This window comes from Schistocerca nitens, chromosome 2 (assembly GCF_023898315.1).
Source record: "Schistocerca nitens isolate TAMUIC-IGC-003100 chromosome 2, iqSchNite1.1, whole genome shotgun sequence".
Lineage (NCBI taxonomy): Eukaryota > Metazoa > Arthropoda > Insecta > Orthoptera > Acrididae > Schistocerca > Schistocerca nitens.
In genome coordinates, this window is record NC_064615.1 from 711,856,162 (window position 1) to 711,877,166 (window position 21,005).

General features: G+C 39.5%; 1 protein-coding gene across 5 annotated transcripts; it reads left to right on the top strand.

Moving 5' to 3' along the window:
* The first annotated feature begins 304 nt into the window (after positions 1–304).
* LOC126234579 (meiotic nuclear division protein 1 homolog) lies at positions 305–16,768 on the top strand. 5 transcript variants are annotated; one of them, XM_049943285.1, is made up of 5 exons: positions 305–421; positions 2,731–2,891; positions 2,986–3,122; positions 3,214–3,466; positions 16,334–16,768. In XM_049943285.1, exons 2-5 carry the CDS (start codon positions 2,802–2,804, stop codon positions 16,469–16,471), a joined length of 618 nt encoding a protein of 205 aa, XP_049799242.1. In that variant the 5' UTR covers positions 305–421; positions 2,731–2,801; the 3' UTR covers positions 16,472–16,768. The 5 variants fall into 5 exon arrangements, with proteins under 5 accessions (XP_049799242.1, XP_049799245.1, XP_049799246.1 ...); XM_049943288.1 differs by lacking the exon at positions 305–421 and adding an exon at positions 536–556; XM_049943289.1 differs by lacking the exon at positions 305–421 and adding an exon at positions 543–560.
* The last annotated feature ends 4,237 nt before the right edge of the window (positions 16,769–21,005 follow it).

The window sequence follows — 21,005 nt, forward strand, 5'->3', positions numbered from 1 at the left end:
CCAGTACTTTGCAATGACTAAATTGTTAAATGTAAGGACCTATAAACCCAATTTTAAAAAACTGAAAATAACACAGTTTCTGAAAGGCTTTAAAATTTACTCTTTATTGTAGTAGCTTACGCTTCTAGCCTGTTGATGAACTGCCCTAGGTGGCGTACCACGTATAAAAACGTGTCTACCGATAATTTTTGCGGTTTTAGAAGAAGTGTATTTGAAGTCTTGCCTCTCCCGCATCGAGAAATTTGTCTGTAGACGGGGAATGCAAGACTTACAGGTGGAACTGTTGGCTGCACTGATTAGCGGTCAGCTTGAAGTTTGGGTATTTGTTTATGTGCGTAAGCAGCATATAAAATAAGTATTAAATATTGTGCTGTTTGTGTTTTGAACTGCGCAGCAAATGCATCTTTATAAAATCAGTAAGGTAATTGTTGCATATTTTTATATAGTCTCGCAAGTATCGGAACTTCCTCATTTGATTGCAAACCAAGTGCTTTGTTCGTTTTATATTATTTTGTTAAATCATGTAGCAGTAGTTTCTGCAAGTGCACGGGCGGGAGTAGGTATTTAATAATAGTCAAAAATATCCGTTTAAACATACTAACGTGTTCAAGCTATTTGCATTAATTACTTACAGAACGCCTCCATATGATGCGTGCGTAGCCTGATAGTAAATGATGATTCTATATAAACGAAGAGGTGATTAATTATTATAGGCCTTTATTATTATTATTATTGACAATTCCCAAAATAAACAGTTGCATCTTGAATGTGAAAAATTACCAGTTATTCTGTAGAATCTGGTCATTAGTATACAGTCGAAAATGCCTTGAATGTTGCCTAGCAAGTGGAAAAGGTGTTGGAAGATTCAGATTCTAAATATGTACTATTAGATTCTTATCTGAAAACCCATTTGTAAGAAAATGTTCACTCGGCTCCAAAACACAAGACTGAATAAAATTGAGGTACAAGTCCATACAAATGAGGTGGTAGGCTTTGATATAACCACAGAAGTAAGTAGAGTAATGATAAAACTTATGCATTATCTGACAGTGTAGTATTATGAAAGAGCTGCCGATCATTGTAAAAATCTCTACATGGACAAGTAGCTATGTATGCTTTTCAAATTCTTATTCTTCTACAACATAAATCCAAATGACAATCCAAATGTGGTTAATGACCACAATATTTCTTTTTACTGGTGATCAGGGCACCACACATTGAAAATCAAATTGTGCTTAATCTGTAACCTTCGCGTTCATACAATACTATACACATTACGAAAACAAAATGTCTTGGAATGAATGTTGTTACTTGGTACAGTTTGGATGTATTCTATCGATGACTACAAAATCCGTAAATGAGTTGCAGACAGTAGTGAAAGAAACCTGTAGGCCTATAGGAAAAACGAAGTTTCTGGTGGAAAAAAATTGCAGTGTGTTGTGTATAGAATGTTGTCTTATGTGGTGCTCAATCATAGTGTGAAACTGGAAAAAGCAGTGCTTACTACACTTTTGTGTCTTGAATATAGAAGGTGTCAACTGGCGGTGCAAAATGAGGACTGTGGAGCTACTAAAAAGTGTAAATGAAGATACGCAGTTAATAAGAATAGCCAGGAGTAAGAAAAGAAACAGGCTGAGACATTCAGTGAGAACAAACTGCACAGTGGTGCTTCAGAAGGAACTGAAAATTGACAAAAGATGAAAGGATAGAAGGTACCACCTAATAATCAAGAAAGATTCATGGTACATCAGAACACAAAGATTGTTGGAGAAGAAGAAAGAGTGAAAAGTTTGCAGTGAAATACATGCCCATTCCATATACATTTTTATCTAATACTGCTTCACCAACTCAGAATCAGACTGTCACCTTTCAATCTAACCAAGTCCTCAGGCTATGCTAGAGATCATTCTGTCGCCACAATTTAGGCCTACATTTTTAAAAATGATAGAAATGGAGAAAGTTTGGTCTGTTCTATTTCTGTTTGTATTATACAACAAGAGGAAGCTGACATTATGTTGTGTAAGTATGGTTATATTTCTATAAATAAAAACATGCGCAGTGCTCTCTCACAGAGATATGTGAAATCTAGAGTCTGTCGTGCATGTGTATAGTTATAGATAGCTTTTGCGACAAATATTGAGTCAGATCTGGATTGAATCTGTGTACTAGATTAATTATTAATGGCCTAGGTAGCCAGGGTGTGTTTACGTTTAGTTTTCAATCTCTAGTAGGAAATGGGGCCTTATTTACACCTTCATTATTAAAACCATAATACAGAAAGATAAGATGAAAGTTCAGTATGACTTCCTTTCTGCCGACAGTGGGTGACTCAATATAATCATTTCAACATCGAGAAAGAAGTTGCAGGTAATGGAAAATTTAATGTGTGAGGCAGTTCATGGTACATGCTTGGATAGTTGTCAGTAACAACACCGCTTGTGAAAAAAATACTCATTCTGAGCGTCCAAATTATTGAATCTGGAAAACGCACAGATTTTATATGAATTGCATATAATTCAGATGCAGCAACGCCACTTATTAGGTGAAAGTGATGTTATTACATCAGCTAGAGAAGCTAGTCAGACAAGTAAGTACCAGTTCCACAATTTGTAGGAAATAGTCAGGTGCAGACCTATTGTCATACTAGTTAGATAAGTCAATAAACTGGTCCACTCTTTAAGTAGTCATTAGCTTTATTTTCGTGTTGAAATAATCATCCTTTTTTTCCAGTGGAGTGCTTAAAAAGTATGTGTGCCTAGTGAATTTGGCAATAGTCCTAAACACACTCTTCTACCAAAACCATGTCAAAGCGTAAAGGAGTAAGTGCTGAGGAGAAGCGAGTGCGGGTACTGCAAATATTTTATGAGAAGAAAGAATTTTTTCAGTTAAAGGTACACTGCTTAGTTCCTGTGAGAGATCCTACAAAAAGTTCTGATTTGTGTATAGTGTATATAGTGAATTTGATGTAACGTTTTCTGTCACCAGGAATTGGAAAAAATTGCACCCAAAGAGAAAGGTGTCATTGCTCAATCAGTCAAGGATGTTGTTCAGAGTTTAGTAGATGATGGTTTAGTTGACACAGATAAAATTGGCACATCAATCTACTTTTGGGCATATCCCAGGTAAAATTTGAGAAATACCTATTTCTTATTCGTATTGCTGATTTCAGTAAGTGGACATTATGATTAACAAATGTTTCTTATTCCTTTTCAGTAAAGCAAAACATTCAAGGAAACGGAAATTGACAGACTTGAGCAATAAGCTTGAGGAAACAAACAAGAAACTTAAGAAGGTGAAAGAAAATGTTGAAACTGCAAACCTTGGTAGAGAAGAATCAGATGAAAGAACCACAATTCTGGAAAATATAGCCTCTCTTAAAACAGAAGAGGCTCGACTTAAAGATGAAATACAGAAGTATAAGGATTCTGATCCAGAGGTTTTAGAACAAATGAAACAACAAATACAGGTAAAAAAAAAGATACAAGGTGTGGACAAAAATATGGAAACACCAAAAACGCAACACATTACTATGCCTTATATAGTGTAGGAAAATTGTTGGCATTGCAAACAGCTTCCAGTTGTCTCAGAATGGATGAATATGGGTCTTGTGTGGTTTTCGAGGGAACCTTGTACTATTCTTCCCATAAAACTATCGAAAGTTTAGGAACGATGATGGTGGTGGATAGCGATTATGCACTCTTCCATCCAAAGTGGACCACAAAGCCTCAATAATATGGAGATCTGGTGACTGTGGTGGCCAGAGGAGTTGTGACAAGTCATCCTCAGGCTCAGAAAACCAGTTGTGCATGATGCAAACTGTGTGAATAGGGGGCCTGTTTCTTGAAACACAGCATCACCATTGGGGAACAAACGTATCATGGGATGGACCTGATGAGCAAAAATTGTTGCATAATCCTTGGCAGAGTAACCATGGAGCCATGGAATACCCCAATATGGCAGCCCCAATTATCACCTATCCACTACCATGTTTCACTTTTGGGATGTAAACTCTGCCAGAAGTTGGAAGTGGCATGCAACAAGACTCATCTGACCAAATTACTTTCATCCATTCCTCCATGGTCCAGATTTTATGGCTTCAGCACCATGTTTTCCTGTTACGAGAATTTGCATCACTGGCGTGTGGTTTTGCTTGTGCTGCAATTACCAGTTTTTGGCGCTCCCTTCATGTCGCTTTGCTGCTCATAGGGTTCATGAGTTTGACATGCAGTTCTGCAGTGACTTTTGCAACTTCCGTCTTCCTACTTTTCATCACAGTTCTCTTCATTGGCCGCCTGTCACAATCTCTTGATACACACTTTGGCCCATGTAGTGACTTAGCAGATGATGTTTTTCTGCTTTCCCTGTATGTTGTGTAACTCTTCCAATATAGTGCCTTGTAAAACAAAACACTTCGGCTAACTTGGTTATGGAAGGTGCCAAACAAACACCAACAATATAGCTTCAAAATAATGCACTCACAACTACCCAGAACACTGTTTTGATCACGACTGGACTTGCAACACTTTGAAGACATTGCACAGGTGCCATTAGTGGTCAAATACAACTGTGCAAACCTGCAGGGTTGGCTAGAATCTGCATTTATGTTCTAGCATGCATTTCTCGTGGTGTATCGATATTTTTGTCCATGCCCAGTTCAATTGATAAAGTTGTTCTTTTATACTAGTTTCAAGATAATGGTGCCATATATTGAAATATTGCTTTCAACGGTGCCTTTAAAATTTCTTACAATATATTTGAGAAAAGCAGTAATTAAATGCATGTAATTTGTAGGAATAATTATCTGACATTTTGCTATGTTGATTAAACACATCTATACATGTTACAAATTTAAAGTCCCATTGCATTTTTCTGTCGTTGTGTGAAAGCTAATCTGAGGAACTGCTGTAGAGATATTGATACTGATTTCAATAGTAGATAGATTCACACAAAAGTCTGTGTATATAATTAATTACTGCTATGCTAGATAAGTAATCTGGCCATATTTTGCATTCTGTTAAAATAGAAGAAGAGCACTGATAAAGAATAGAATTACATCAATAAATTCAAACAGAAATGTGTCATGACAAATGATAGTTTGCCGGTAAATATGCAGACCATCTCGGCTCTGTTCTACAAAATCTTTTTCTCAAAAAAAATTTTCCGTGGGAAACCCTTCTTAAACACACTACAAAAGAAATATGAGCCTCACTTTATCTTAAATACGCTGGAAGCTGGATGAAACTTGGTCAGTCAGTTTCAGAATTTTGTTGTAGTTCAAAAGAGTTGTGAAAACGGGTAATTCTTTGACTTGAAAGTTTTTTAGTTTGTTCCACTGATTTAGTGATGTCACCAAAATAATCTCCTTGACACTGACAAGTTGAACAACACAAGAGAGACAGAAATTTGTCTTATGTTAATTTAAGACAATTGTACAGTGCTAGATCATATAAGTTCTGTAAGATGAGTCTTTCCTATTATGTGAAAACACACCATTTTTCAGTGTGGAAGTGACAGGAACAACTTTTGTGGAAGGATAACTGTATTCTTGAAAGAGTATCTTACAAAATAATGAAATAAACTGCAATAATTCGGACATACAAACCTTAGCTTCAGCGGTCTCTCTCCATTCCACCAAAATCCAACCTTAACATACTGGCTGTTCACCAGCAACCTTAACCAAGTGCAAATAGCACAAATCTAATCCACCAATTAGCCATCTACTGCTTTTAGTGAGGGATTTTAATATCTGCTTCACATGCTGGAGTACTATCCAGATGAGCAAATTGTAAACATTGTGAGTGGCCATTCAGCATCTTGATGCAGTCCATAACTACACTGATGGTTCCAAAATCATTAATTATGAGAAGTGTATTCTATATTCCAAGTTTTCATTGTTGGTAAGAACAAAGGTGTGAAACTTGTAGCCATACTACATGCATTAAATTTCTGCTCACTGGTGACAACTGGTTCGTTGTTAGATTCAGTGACATACTATCTGCTCTAACAATTCTGAAAAGCTTTAGTAGTAACAAATGGCACATCCTTTTGATGCTACGATTGATAGGAGAAGAAGACGAATCTTGGTGAAATCTCACTATGGGATTACAGATAATGAACTAATTGACACCAGGGTAAATAAATTGCTGTGGCAAGAGACTAAACTGTGGCTGAAATTCCAAATAATAAAAACAGACGTGTAATGCAAATATACTCCTTGGCATTGTCAGTTGGGCAGGTGATAATTGCTGTCATCACTGCAGCAGAACGTGACTGATGATACTCGTGTGGCAGCATTAAAATTTATTGGTGCCATGAGCAAGAAATACGCATGCATGGAGAAGCACTCACAGTTGGACAAAAGCGGCATTCATAGTACCCTCCTGCCAGGACTTTGTGCCTCTTGAGGATCCTTATGTTTCTTGAAGACATGCCACCTTACTATGACAAGGCGACCATTGCAGTGGGTATCTCCACATAATCGTTTACACCCCTACATTGAACTTGCTTTGATCAGTACATTACATTTGTTTATCAGAATAATGTTCTGTTGGAACATCTTTCTTAGCTGTTGCAGCTCACTTGGTAGGCTGTTGGGATGTGCGATCATATGTGCTCTATGGGCCATGGGATGTAAGACACTACTGAATTGTGCAGAGAAATGACAAGCTAAAAGCCTAGAAGTATAACTGTGTGAGTTGATTTGCACTGGATGCTGTGTCCCAACATTTCTTTGACTTTTTCTGGTGGAAATGCTGGAAAGACATATGTAGTATTTCTATTCCACATGGCCACACTGCAGATGTATCGACAACATGTGCTATTTAAAGGCATGATAGAAGATTGCCACTGGGAAGAGAGCAGCCAAATTCGGGTTCCATTCGCATATGGAGCATAGGAAGAATGGTGGCTTAATGCCTCAGTGTGTCTTCCAAATCAACATCCATTTCTTCGTCTTATCATTCAAGGTGACAATAGTACATCCTCATAGAGGCTGTCAGTGTACTCTTTCCAATTACTTGCCATCTCCTCTGCATTTAACAGTCAAGTCCCTTTTGAGTTCTTAAGATTGATGGTTTTGCTTTTAATTTCACCAAAAGCTGTTCTGGTTTTTCCATTTTCAGAAACCGTCCTTCTGGTGACCATTTCCTATTCAATTTCTTCACATTTTTTCTTCAGCCACTTCACTTTAGCTTTCCTGATTTTATTCCCAATTGGTTTATGTTCCTGTACATCATTCTTTTCCATAGATTTTTAATTTTCTTCTTTCATCGATAAATTGAACTGTTTCTTCTGTTCCACAAGGTTTCTTCGAAATGATTTTCCTTGTTCATTTATTTGTCTGTCCATTATCTGTGCGTGTCCTTTTCAGGGATGTCCATTCCTGTTCAGCTGAACTGTCTACTACTGTATTCATTATTGCAGTGCCTCCAGCCTCGGAGAACTTCAGATACACATCACCATTACCCAGTGCATCGATATTATTACTAAATCGCGATCCGAGTTTAAATCTACCTCAGATTGTGGCTTAAAATCCAATATCTGATTTTGGAATCTGTTTCACCATGATGTAACCCAACTGGTATCATCCCATGTCACAAGGCCGTGTCCGAATATATATCTTCACGAGTTCTGAACAGTGTAATTACTGTTACTCACTGAAATTTATTGCAGAAGGAGTCTTCTCCCTCTCTCATTCATATTACCAATCCTGTATTTTCCTTTAACTCGCTCTTTCCCTACTATAACATTGCAGTCTACCATGATTATTCTGCCTTCTCCCTTTACACATTCAATTAGCGTTTCAGTGCCCTCTCACACTCTCGCTCTCTTCATCTTCTAGTTATGGATGTGACATGTAAACCTGAATTATTATTGTTGACATTGGATTGCTGTCAATTCTGATGAGAATAATTGTGGACTGAACTATTTGCAGTAACTCATTCTTCGTCCTACCTTCCAGTACACAATGAATCTTACTCCCATTGTAACATTTTCTGATGCCGTTGATATTACCAGAGATCCTTAAATTTGTTCCCATGTAACTTCACTGTTATATTGAGCATTTGCATTTTCCATTACAGATTTTCTAGCTTCTCTGCGGTATTCAGAGTTTCAACATTCCACACTCCGACTTGTAGGATGTTACTCTTTAGATTATTCTAGCTTTTTCTCATGGTCACATCCTCCTTTTCAGTCACTTCCTGGAGATCTGAATGGGGGACTAATCTGGAATCTTTCGCCAGTGGAGAGATCATCATGACACTTTTTCCATGACTGTCTGTATTTCCAACGAGTATCCATTTGGTTTTAATCTAGTGGATTCTAGTGACTTTTGCCTCAGGCAGAGCTGCTGTGCATGTCCAAACATGAGATTCAAAATAAACATGTTGTCCTAGAACACGTTCACTGACTGCAAAGATATTGAGCACTGGAAGGGGAATTCTTTGACATTTGACTCACCAGAGAGATGCCATGGGGCAGGTAACACCAATGGCAAGCCAACTTCCCTTACCACACTGCCAGTGGTTTGGTTCAGAAATTTCCACTGTTCCATGCCATGGATAAACAGTACCACATGCTGTTGCACATTAGCCGCACCTATGTTTGTCAGCTCTCATTATGAAAAGGTATTTTTTGGTGTTGAAGTGTTCTGCATTTGTCAGGTGTTGTGGACAAGTGTTTTGTGTTGGCGTTGCATGTCTCACCATTTGGTAAATTGAGCACAGTGCTGCATCAACATCAGCAGTGACCCTTTCCAGCATCTTCTGTGATGTTCCTTAACAAGGGTCAATCTCACATTAGTCTTATTGTAAATATTGTCAGGACCAGTTTTATTTATCCCACACTGTATTTCAGTTTGCCAAGTAGAATTTTGTAGTCTACGCAGTCAAAAAAGTACACGAGGTTCAAGAAAAAGTAGAATTTTTTTTGTACATATAAACAAAAAAGTACATGAGGTTCGTGGATGATGATTTAAAAGGGGGGGGGGGGGGGCGGCACAGGAGAGTTAAAAATATATGAAGTGTGCCACAACTGCTCGGAGATGAATCTTGGCCCTTCATGAGACTCTCATTTTCAGTTGCCCTTGACTTGAGTTTCTGTTTCCACATGGTAAAATTTCATGCAAACTAGAACAGGAAATCATCTGAAATGTGGAGAAGATTGGCAGCCCAGTATGGTGAAGAAATTTTGGCAAGGATGTCAGTGTATGAATTCCATGAACTGTTTGGTTAAATCAAAAGTTGATGACAGTTGATCTGTATGGCTCATTTGTGAAATGGCTGTAATGCCAGTGAATAAACAGTACACCCAATAATTCATTCTTGCATTCTTTTGCATAGACAGTTGATACACACAAGGCCATTTACAGATACCCTCAGCATCAGTTTTAAGATGGAAGTGATGCTTTTCTGCAGTGAGTCACCTGAGACCAAATGAAAGAGTTCAGAGTGCTACCATGAAGGTTTCCCAAGAGTTAAGAAGAGAAGATCACAGCTGTTAGTTTGCAGTATGTTTGGAGCATGAAAAAGTGACACATATTGAACGTTTCAAGCAAGGAGTCATATAAATGTACAATATTATTCTAAGTCACTTAAGGGTGCTGGTTAAAATGTTGCCCCCAAAGAAAATAATTGGTATGTTGTTTGCTAATGTACTATTCTTCACAGTGACGTCCAAAACCTAATTCAGCTCATAGTACCGAAACAAAATTAAGACTTGCATTGGGAACCTTTCGTCCCCTCCCCAGCGTTCAGATCTCATGCGTAACTGAAGAATTTTACTTATTCATTCCTCGTACAGTATCTGAGAGGTGATAAATGTGAGGCGTATAAGCACAATATTGTGATGCCTAGCGTTGGTTGTCAAAGCAAGTGAGACCTGGAATTTCCACAACACTGGATGGAGCAGGGGAATGCTTTGAAAATCTGACATAGTTTTATTAGTGTAGCTTTTTTTATTTGATCCCTCAGATTAAAGTTTCATTCAACCTTCAATGACCCATATACATGATGTTTCAAAAATACATCACACTTTGGGGACAGATTCCCAACACCAAAATAAGAAAAGTTCATACAAACATACATCCAAAAATATTTCATTTTTGAGTAATTAATTAATGATGTTAACAGCTCTCCAGGTACATCCCAACAACTTCACTCATCTAGCACCTGTTTGACTCATTGTTCCTGGATGGCAGTGGGTTGCCAGGGAGACTTTCTTACATTCATCCTTCCTATGTCTTCCACATTTCTATTGTGTGCACATACTGTAGGCGGTGAATTAACTGAAAGTGCTCCGTTCAAGCGTGATGGAACACTCATTTCGTGAACAGGCGGGCATGATTTCTATCTACGGCTACCCCAAATGGTAATGCACATGACATTGCATGGCTGTATCTGGCAGCATTTCCAGAGTCAAGACAGCCAGGTCATCCAATCTTTGATGCTGTGCATCATTGTGTTGTTGATACGGGATCCATAGAGCTACAGACTATTGACTGAGTAAGACTGTGTATTGCCCGTATGGAAGAGCACATTCTACAGGGTGCCTAAGAAGAGCCAGGTATCAGCACAATCCAAATGGCCTTGACATTGTGGCACATTTCCAAGAGTAGCATGGAGGATACTGGTAGGGCCATATGTCTCCCAGCAGGTCTTACTAGTGCTGCCTACAGGGACTTTATTCAGAACACCCTCCAAGACCTACTAGAAGACATGCCCTGCAAATAATAAGAAACACATGATTTATGCATGATGGAGCTCCAGCACATCTCAGTCTCGGTGTTTAAGAGGCACCAGCTGGTATCTACCATGACAGATGGTTAGATAGAGGACAAGATCCATGGCCTGCATGTTTCTCAAAGTTGGTCAAAGTATTGAAACACCCTGTATATGTTGTTCATGCAAACCAGTCCTCAATAACCACACAGTATGAAGGACACAAGGGATCTCCATCTCTTACTGTCTGCAGTCGCATTTACTGCACTCTCACTGATAGTCACTTCTCCCATCTCCGTTCCATCCACCCAGGTCTATCTAGACCAGGGATCCCCAAACTATTTTGGACAAGGTATCCCTTTTCCAAAATGAATTGTTACCTCAGACCCCCATGGCCAAATTACTAAATTACTTACTTTTAAGATCAACCACCTTATTCATAACGGTCTGCTAACTTAAAACAGCTGCTACAGTGCGTTATTTTTCATTCCGACTTAGGTCAATAGAAGAAGACAGAGTGAGAATTAGCAACACTTTAAGTTAGGAGACTATTATGAATAAGGGGGCCTAGCTTTAGTTTTTTCCTGTTGTTGTTGTTGTGGTCTTCAGTCCTGAGACTGGTTTGATGCAGCTCTCCATGCTACTCTATCCTGTGCAAGCTTCTTCATCTCCCAGTACCTACTGCAACCTACATCCTTCTGAATCTGCTTAGTGTATTGATCTCTTGGTCTCCCTCTACGATTTTTACCCCCCACGCTGCCCTCCAATGCTAAATTTGTGATCCCTTGATGCCTCAAAACATGTCCTACCAACCGATCCCTTCTTCTAGTCAAGTTCTGCCACAAACTTCTCTTCTCCCCAATCCTATTCAATACCTCCTCATTAGTTACGTGATCTACCCACCTTATCTTCAGCATTCTTCTGTAGCACCACATTTCGAAAGCTTCTATTCTCTTCTTGTCCAAACTAGTTATCGTCCATGTTTCACTTCCATACATGGCTACACTCCATACAAATACTTTCAGAAACGACTTCCTGACACTTAAATCTATACTCGATGTTAACAAATTTCTCTTCTTCAGAAACGATTTCCTTGCCATTGCCAGTCTACATTTTATATCCTCTCTACTTCGACCATCATCAGTTATTTTGCTCCCTAAATAGCAAAAGTCCTTTACTACTTTAAGTGTCTCATTTCCTAATCTAATTCCCTCAGCATCACCTGATTTAATTTGCCTACATTCCATTATCCTCGTTTTGCTTTTGTTGATGTTCATCTTATATCCTCCTTTCAAGACACTGTTCATTCCGTTCAACTGCTCTTCCAAGTCCTTTGCTGTCTCTGACAGAATTACAATGTCATCGGCGAACCTCAAAGTTTTTACTTCTTCTCCATGAATTTTAATACCTACTCCGAATTTTTCTTTTGTTTCCTTTACTGCTTGCTCAATATACAGATTGAATAACACCGGGGACAGGCTACAACCCTGTCTCACTCCTTTCCCAACCACTGCTTCCCTTTCATGCCCCTCGACTCTTATAACTGCCATCTGGTTTCTGTACAAATTGTAAATAGCCTTTCGCTCCCTGTATTTTACCCCTGCTACCTTCAGAATTTGAAAGAGAGTATTCCAGTTAACATTGTCAAAAGCTTTCTCTAAGTCTATAAATGCTAGAAACATAGGTTTGCCTTTTCTTAATCTTTCGTCTAAGATAAGTCGTAAGGTTAGTATTGCCTCACGTGTTCCAACATTTCTACGGAATCCAAACTGATCTTCCCCAAGGTCCGCTTCTACCAGTTTTTCCATTCGTCTGTAAAGAATTCGCGTTAGTATTTTGCAGTTGTGACTTATTAAACTGATAGTTCAGTAATTTTCACATCTGTCAACACCTGCTTTCTTTGGGATTGGAATTATTATATTCTTCTTGAAGTCTGAGGGTATTTCGCCTGTCTCATACATCTTGCTCACCAGATGGCAGAGTTTTGTCATGACTGGCTCTCCCAAGGCCATCAGTAGTTCTAATGGAATGTTGTCTATTCCCGGGGCCTTGTTTCGACTCAGGTCTTTCAGTGCTCTGTCAAACGCTTCACGCAGTATCGTATCTCCTATTTCATCTTCATCTACATCCTCTTCCATTTCCATAATATTGTCCTCAAGTACATCGCCCTTGTATAGAACCTCTATATACTCCTTCCACCTTTCTGCTTTCCCTTCTTTGCTTAGAACTGGGTTTCCATCAACGCTCTTGATATTCATACAAGTGGTTCTCTTCTCTCCAAAGGTCTCTTTAATTTTCCTGTAGGCAGTATCTATCTTACCCCCAGTGAGACAAGCCTCTACATCCTTACATTTGTCCTCTAGCCATCCCTGCTTAGCCATTTTTCACTTCCTGTCGATCTCATTTTTGAGACGTTTGTATTCCTTTTTGCCTGCTTCATTTACTGCATTTTTATATTTTCTCCTTTCATCAATTAAATTCAATATTTCTTCTGTTACCCAAGGATTTCTATTAGCCCTCGTCTTTTTACCTACTTGATCGTCTGCTGCCTTCACTACTTCATCCCTCAGAGCTACCCATTCTTCTTCTACTGTATTTCTTTCCCCCATTCCTGTCAATTGTTCCCTTATGCTCTCCCTCAAACTCTCTACAACCTCTGGTTCTTTCAGTTTATCCAGGTCCCATCTCCTTAAATTCCCACCTTTTTGCAGTTTCTTCAGTTTCAATCTGCAGTTCATAACCAATAGATTGTGGTCAGAATCCACATCTGCCCCTGGAAATGTCTTACAATTTAAAACCTGGTTCCTAAATCTCTGTCTTACCATTATATAATCTATCTGATACCTTTTAGTATCTCCAGGATTCTTCCTGGTATACAACCTTCTTTTATGATTCTTGAACCAAGTGTTAGCTATGATTAAGTTATGCTCTGTGCAAAATTCTACCAGGCGGCTTCCTCTTTCATTTCTTCCCCCCAATCCATATTCACCTACTATGTTTCCTTCTCTCCCTTTTCCTACTGACGAATTCCAGTCACCCATGACTATTAAATTTTCGTCTCCCTTCACTACCTGAATAATTTCTTTTATCTCGTCATACACTTCATCTATTTCTTCATCATCTGCAGAGCTAGTTGGCATATAAACTTGTACGACTGTAGTAGGCATGGGCTTTGTGTCTATCTTGGCCACAATAATGCGTTCACTATGCTGTTTGTAGTAGCTTACCCGCACTCCTATTTTTTTATTCATTATTAAACCTACTCTTGCATTACCCCTATTTGATTTTGTATTTATAACCCTGTAATCACCTGACCAAAAGTCTTGTTCCTCCTGCCACCGAACTTCACTAATTCCCACTTTATCTAACTTTAACCTATCCATTTCCCTTTTTAAATTTCCTAACCTACCTGCCCGATTAAGGGATCTAACATTCCACGCTCCGATCCGTAGAACGCCAGTTTTCTTTCTCCTGATAACGACGTCCTTTTGAGTAGTCCCCGCCCGGAGATCCGAATGGGGGACTATTTTACCAACGGAATATTTTACCCAAGAGGACGCCATCATTATTTAATCATACAGTAAAGCTGCATGTCCTCGGGAAAAATTACGGCTGTAGTTTCCCCTTGCTTTCAGCCGTTCGCAGTACCAGCACAGCAAGGCCGTTTTGGTTAATGATAACTAGGCCAGATCAGTCAATCATCCAGACTGTTGCCCCTGCAACTACTGAAAAGGCTGCTGCCCCTCTTCAGGAACCGCATGTTTGTCTGGCCTCTCAACAGATACCCCTCCGTTGTGGTTGCACCTACGGTACGGCCATCTGTATCGCTGAGGCACGCAAGCCTCCCCACCAACGGCAAGGTCCATGGTTCATGGGGGGGGGGGGGGGGGGGTTCTTATTGATACAAAATACCTAGGTACTAAGGTACCAATTGGAAAACTTTGCACTTGGTTAAGTGAGTAAAGTTGACTTCATTTTCTCATCAAAATTTAACAAAATAAAAAGACATACAGTTCAGTAAATATCAAGTTTAATTTATAATGATTATTACAAATTAAGTACTTAAAGAATCTTAAGTAGGTAGGAAAGGATCTAGACCATACTCAACCATTTCTGCAGCCTTCATTAACCATGGCGGGCAAAGTAGAAGAAAGAAGTAAAAGTATGAGGTCGCCCACATAAATAATTTGTTAAATTTCAGTTACACAATAAACCACACATATTTAAAGGCTGTCAATTCAATTAAATGCATGGGAATTACACTTATGAACAACTTAAATTGGAACGATCACATAGATAATGTGGGAAAGGCAAACTAGACTTTTTTTATTGGCAGAATACTTAGAAGATGCAACAGGTGTATTAAAGAGACTGTCTACACTACACTTGTTCATCCTGTGCAATATAGGATCCTTACCAGATAGGGTTGATGGAGGCTACAGAAAAAGTCCAAAGAAGGGCAGCTAATTTTGTATTATTGCAAAATAGGGGAGAGAATGTAATGGATATGATGAGTGAGTTGGAGTGTCAATCATTAAAATAAAGGTATTTTTCATTTTGGTGAGATCTTTTCATGAAATTTCAATCATCAGCTTTCTACTCTGAACATGAAAATATTTTACTTTCATCTACATACATAGAAACAAATGGTCATCATAATAAACTAAGAGCAGTCAGAGCTCATATAGAAAGATTTAAGTGTTCATTTTTCCCACTTGCTGTTAGAAACTGGAATAGTAGAGAAATAGTCGGAAGGTGGTTCGAAGAACCTCTGCCGGGCACTTGAGTGTGAATTGCAGTGTAGTGATGTAGATGTGGACATCAGTTGCTTACTGGTGCTTACCACTAAAATACAATTGTGTTACAACAAAGTGTAATAGGTCTCTGCTACAATTCAACTTTACATCATTCCTCATCTGTGGTTCTTTCCACTGTGTCATATTAGCTTGTGCTGGCCACATATCTGCGTATCTTTGTGATTAAGGTGCTGGACTTGTGTGCTGAAGAAGTGTAGTTCAGTTCCCTAGTGAGCTATCTACATTTAGGCTTCCCCTTCCCTAAATGACAGATGCTGAAATAGTCCCTATGAAAAGAACACAGCTAATTGCCTTCCCAGTTCTAGCATCTGCTCCATCTCTAATGACCTCTCTGTTGATGGTACGTTAAACCTATAATCACCCTTCCCTTACATATTGAACGAAAGTGTCTCTAGTTCTTTGAAGAATTCTCCAAAGAGTTTTTTTTCTTTGCATGTTTGTAATCTCCTTGTCCCTGTTTAACACCCTTTGGCAACCACATTTAAATGTTCTCTTATTCCATCTTTTCTAGATTTTCCAGTGCCCAAATTTTTGTTTTGTACTGGACTGTATTATGAAGATACTGTTACAGTTATTTACTGTTTTATATTTCGAATTTTTTTTTTATTCCATGGAGAAATTTTGTGCGCTAAAGCAATGTACACTACTAAAACTGTGTAAAGTAACACACTGGTGTGTGTGTGTGTGTCTGTGTGTGTGTGTGTGTGTGTGTGTGTGTGTGTGTGTGTTGGGCGTGCGTGCGCAGATTCTCACTTATGACATTAGCATCTTACTGTATTAATTACTTTGTCATTTCAGGTAGCAAAGGATGCAGCTAACAGGTGGACGGACAATTTGTTTGCAATTAAATCATGGTGTAAAAATAAATTTTTTATTGAAGGAAGTGTGCTGGACAAGCAGTTTGGTATTGATCCAGAGATGGACTACCTAAATTAATTCAGCCGGCTGAATTCAGTGTAAATAATATCTGTGGTGTACTGTAACTCCCTACTTCAGAGTAAAGGGTTAGATATTTGTGCCACAGAGTGAGGAATATAAAGTAATATTGTTGTACAAGCCAACACAATATCTCAGAGACAATGTCCAGATTTTTTTTTTGTGTCTTGTGGTTTTAATTTTGTTAAACCATTGCGACAAAAATGTATAGTATGGAATGTGTTGTGAATATATATTGTAACTGTTATTGTTTGTTAGAATTAAACAGATTAGAAAAAGGCATAATTGAGATTATCATGGAATATATTTAAGCGTTTTTAAAAATATTTTAATTAAAGTTTATGAGGACTGAAATTTCCAATAATTTTGCAATAAATCAATCACCCATTCTCAAAGATCCAAGAAATACTTGACTTAATATTATTATTAATAATAATAATGTGTCCGTAATAACTTTACAGACTTGACATAAACATCCATGCTATATAAACTGCTGTGAAGTGGAAGGCAGAGGATACTTATCATTGTATCAGTTGTTATGGCTTCTTCCTACTATTCAATATGGAGTGTGGGTAGGAAGACTGTTTAAATGCTTCTGTAATTAATCTAATCTTGTCCTCACAATCCCTATTAGAGTGATACATAAGAGATTGTAGTACAGGATATCTCAAAAGAAAGTTCAGATTTGATGCGTCAAAACTTAAAATCGACAAAATCATTATTTTTTAAATATACAGTTGAGGAATTTACTTCTTAAAGATAGTGTCATTTAAATGCAATGCATCATGGCTATGGCACTCATTTAAATGATGAACAAACTTTTGCATGACAGCTTGGCATGTAGACACTGAGATGGCTGGCACGTAGCTACGGGTATTTTCTTTCATTTGCTCCATAGAAGTCAGATTATTGACTAACACTTTAAATTTGATACATCTCCATAAGAAAAAAAAAGTCCATAGGGCTCAAATCTCAACTGTGTGTGGGCCACTTTGTCGCCTCTCCTGGAGATCAATTTGCCAGGGGTAATTTAACAAACTTGCAGTATAGACGCGTTGAACATGTGGACTGTGGCTCTGTCTTGCTGAAACCAGGTTCTGTGGTTATAATCAGGAAAGATTTGCAATTCAGGCACCAAAAAGACATTTAATGTCGTCACATAATGTTCCAAATATACTGTAATTGGTCTCGCCCTCACGAAAGAATGGGCCGATTATTCCTCTAGCTGACATCATAGCCCATACAGTAACTTTTTGGAATGAAGGGATTTCTCAAGCTTCTATTTGGGATTTGTGGTACTTCATCTGTGGCAATTTTGCTTATTGAAATGACAGTTCAGGTGAAGTGAGCCTCAATGGAAAACAAGATATTAAATGAAGAGCAGTCAGTCACATCATTAACTAACTGCAGCCTATGTCTGGCATCCTGAGGCTTTAATTCTTGCACCAATTGGCATTTTTGCAGAATTTGGTGCAGTGAAAATCTATGTATATTTAAAGAACGTGCATGCTTGTGTATGGAGATGTTAGGATCATCACAGACTGATTTACCCTCCCCATGAATTTGCCCATTCTTTATGCCCTTGGTCACCTGGGTTTCGGTTTGGCCAGTGTTGAACCATTCTCCTCAAACATTTTGATCCATTTCCAGTTAAAGGGAGCACTTGGAGCTCATTTACATCATGCAGGCCACGATCACTGCAAAATTTCCTCCGTACTATTGTCGCTGAGTCACCGTTGTAAAATTCTCACAAACAGAATGCGTGGTCCCTCCTGAGAAATGCTCTATATCAGCTGAATTCCTAAAGGCCAAACAGGTGATCATTGTACCCCTGATTCTCAAATTTGTTGCACATGCACAGAGAGCCCTTAAAATTGTCTTTTCAGACACCCTGCATATTGCTAGAATCATAATTTAAAACTGGTTAGGGGAACTTTGTTCACACGCACGCAGCACAGTTGGAGGTATTTGCCAAACTGCATACTGCACTAGCATCTGCTCCCTTCCATACCATCTTTACAGTCTCTGACTGATTACATATCCCTACCAATAAACTGCCATCTGCTTTACCTATGACAACCTGTGTGTTATCATCCCATTTCATATCCGTACAAAGTGTTGCTCCCAGGTATTTGCATATATTGTCAGATTTGAAATGAGATACTGTAGTGAGGGATACTACTTTTCTCATTTTGTGAAACACACAGTTTTACATTTTTGAACATTTAAAGCAAGTTGTCAGCCTTTGCACCACTTTGAAATCATATCGAGATCTGAATCAACATTAGTGCAGCTCTTTTTATACAGTTCTGGATAACTGCACCATCTGTGAAAAGTCTGAAATAACCATCAATATTGTCTGCATAATGATTAATGTAACACATGAGCAGCAAGGGTCTCAACACACCTCCTTGGGCACACCTGAAGTTACATCAACATCTGCTGATGGTTCTCCACCCAAGTACTGCGTCCTCCCTACCAAAAAGCTGTGTCCAGGTACAAATTTCGCATGATACCTCAGGTGATCGTAAGTGTAAGTGTGGTATTGAGTCAAATGCTTTTCAGAAATCAAGAAGTAATGCATCTACCTGACTGTCAAGATGTTGTGTGTGAAAAGTGAAAGTTGGGTTTCACATAATCAATGTTTTAGGAATCTACACTTGTTGGCATGGAGGAGGTCATTCTGTTCAAGACACCTCATTCAGGCACCGAGACACCTATAGAGCCAGCGCGGTAGGCAGTCTACGTTGGGGCCATTCTGCACCCTTTTGGTTCAGCCCCTGCCTGCCAACACAGGGATCACACTTCTGATACCTAAGCTGCTCCATCCCCCTTGTGTACCTAGGATCGGTTACTTGTCATTATGCAGCATCCCAGCTGGTGGCAGTGGCCTCTGTGCCAGACAGCCCTTACTATGGCTGGGCAGCATGCATAAGGAGAGCCACTGATCGGAGTGGGTGGCATCAGGGTGATGAGTGTACATATGAAACGTATTAAGTTCCAAAAATCTGGTCATTCTTCTATGACTGCCTCTTTAGGTGGGATACACCTGTGGCCCTTCGTGCCCGTAGCCATCTTCGTGATGTACCGGTGTCCATTCCTCGTCACCAGTCTTTGAATATGATTCAGGTTGTCATTTTTCATAGGACCTCATCTGTCAAATTGATGAGCTCTGGGCCAATCTGGGATGGTGTGGCGTTCATTTTGTGCAGTAAGTCCAGAAAGGCCATAAGGACAAACACATTGATGCCAGCACCTTTATTCTGGCATTTGAGAAGGATACCATCCAGGAGAAGGTCAAAGTTACGGTTATTGGTGTGACGTGAACCCATGTGTCCTGCCACCCATTATATGTTTTAGGTGTTTGCATTTTGGGCACATATCTTCCTGCTGTACGATGGACCTTCTATGGAGTGAATGTGGCTGCCCACTCCATGAGGGAAGCCCCTGTGTTCCACCACCCATGTGCACTGGTCGTCACAACCATCACTCTCAACATTCGCTGGAAAGGAAGGAAAAGAGGATACAGGGGTGCATGTCCCTTGATGGTTTATCTTCCACTGAGACTCATCAGAAATATGACCATCTTAACGCTGTGTGTGACATCTAACTTCGCCTCAGTTGCATCCTTCTCCCTCATTCCTTCTCCTTATCCCAGTCCCATCCCCATCTTCCCCCGCCCTGCCCTATGAATCCAATGCCACCTGTCTGGGTGCCACTCTCCCTACCCAGCTGGAGAAGTGTCCCCCTTCTCCTGCATCTGCTGGTGATGAGGACCCCTCACCTAGTGTCTCCCAGACTGGAGGCCTACTGCCACACATTGACCACAGGACGCACAGTCCGTACACCTCGAGGTTGCCTGCTCTCTCTCAGTTCCAGATTTTGCTGAAGCGCATGCTCTCTCTCCATGCCATGCCCTCCTCAACTTACAAAAGAGAAGTAGAAGAAACATAAGTCCTGGCATCCGCAAAGGTGCCAACTCCCCCCCCCCCCCCATCCCCCCTGCAACCTGAGTGTGACCTCTTATTTAAGGATGTCACTCCATTCTTGTTGGTGACGAATGGTGACACAATGGTGTGACTAGTTTCAGCCCATTCACCTTCCATTTGGATCCCCATTCCGTACTTATTCAGTGGAATTGTTAACGGATACTACCAACACCTTCTGGAGTTGCAATCCCTTAATTTCTTTGACTCTGCAGCTTGTGTCATTTTGCTGATGCTCACTAACTGGCCCTTCGTGGGTTCTGTGTCTTCTGTCGGAACGGGATTGGTCCTTTGGGTGCTTCCAGTGGCATTTGCATTTTGGTCTGTACAGACATTATTAGTATATGGATCCTCCTTCGTACCACATTGGAGGTGGCTGCCATTTGGGTTCACTTGGATTCTGCAGTCACAGTGTGACGAAGCAAGCTGGGATATTTTTTACTTCCCCTCTTGTTTTGTCATCTGCCTCCTTAAAATTCATTTTTTCATGTCAGACTACGTGTGTAATCTGCATTTTCATAGAAGAGAAAGGTTGGCCCTCAGTTTTG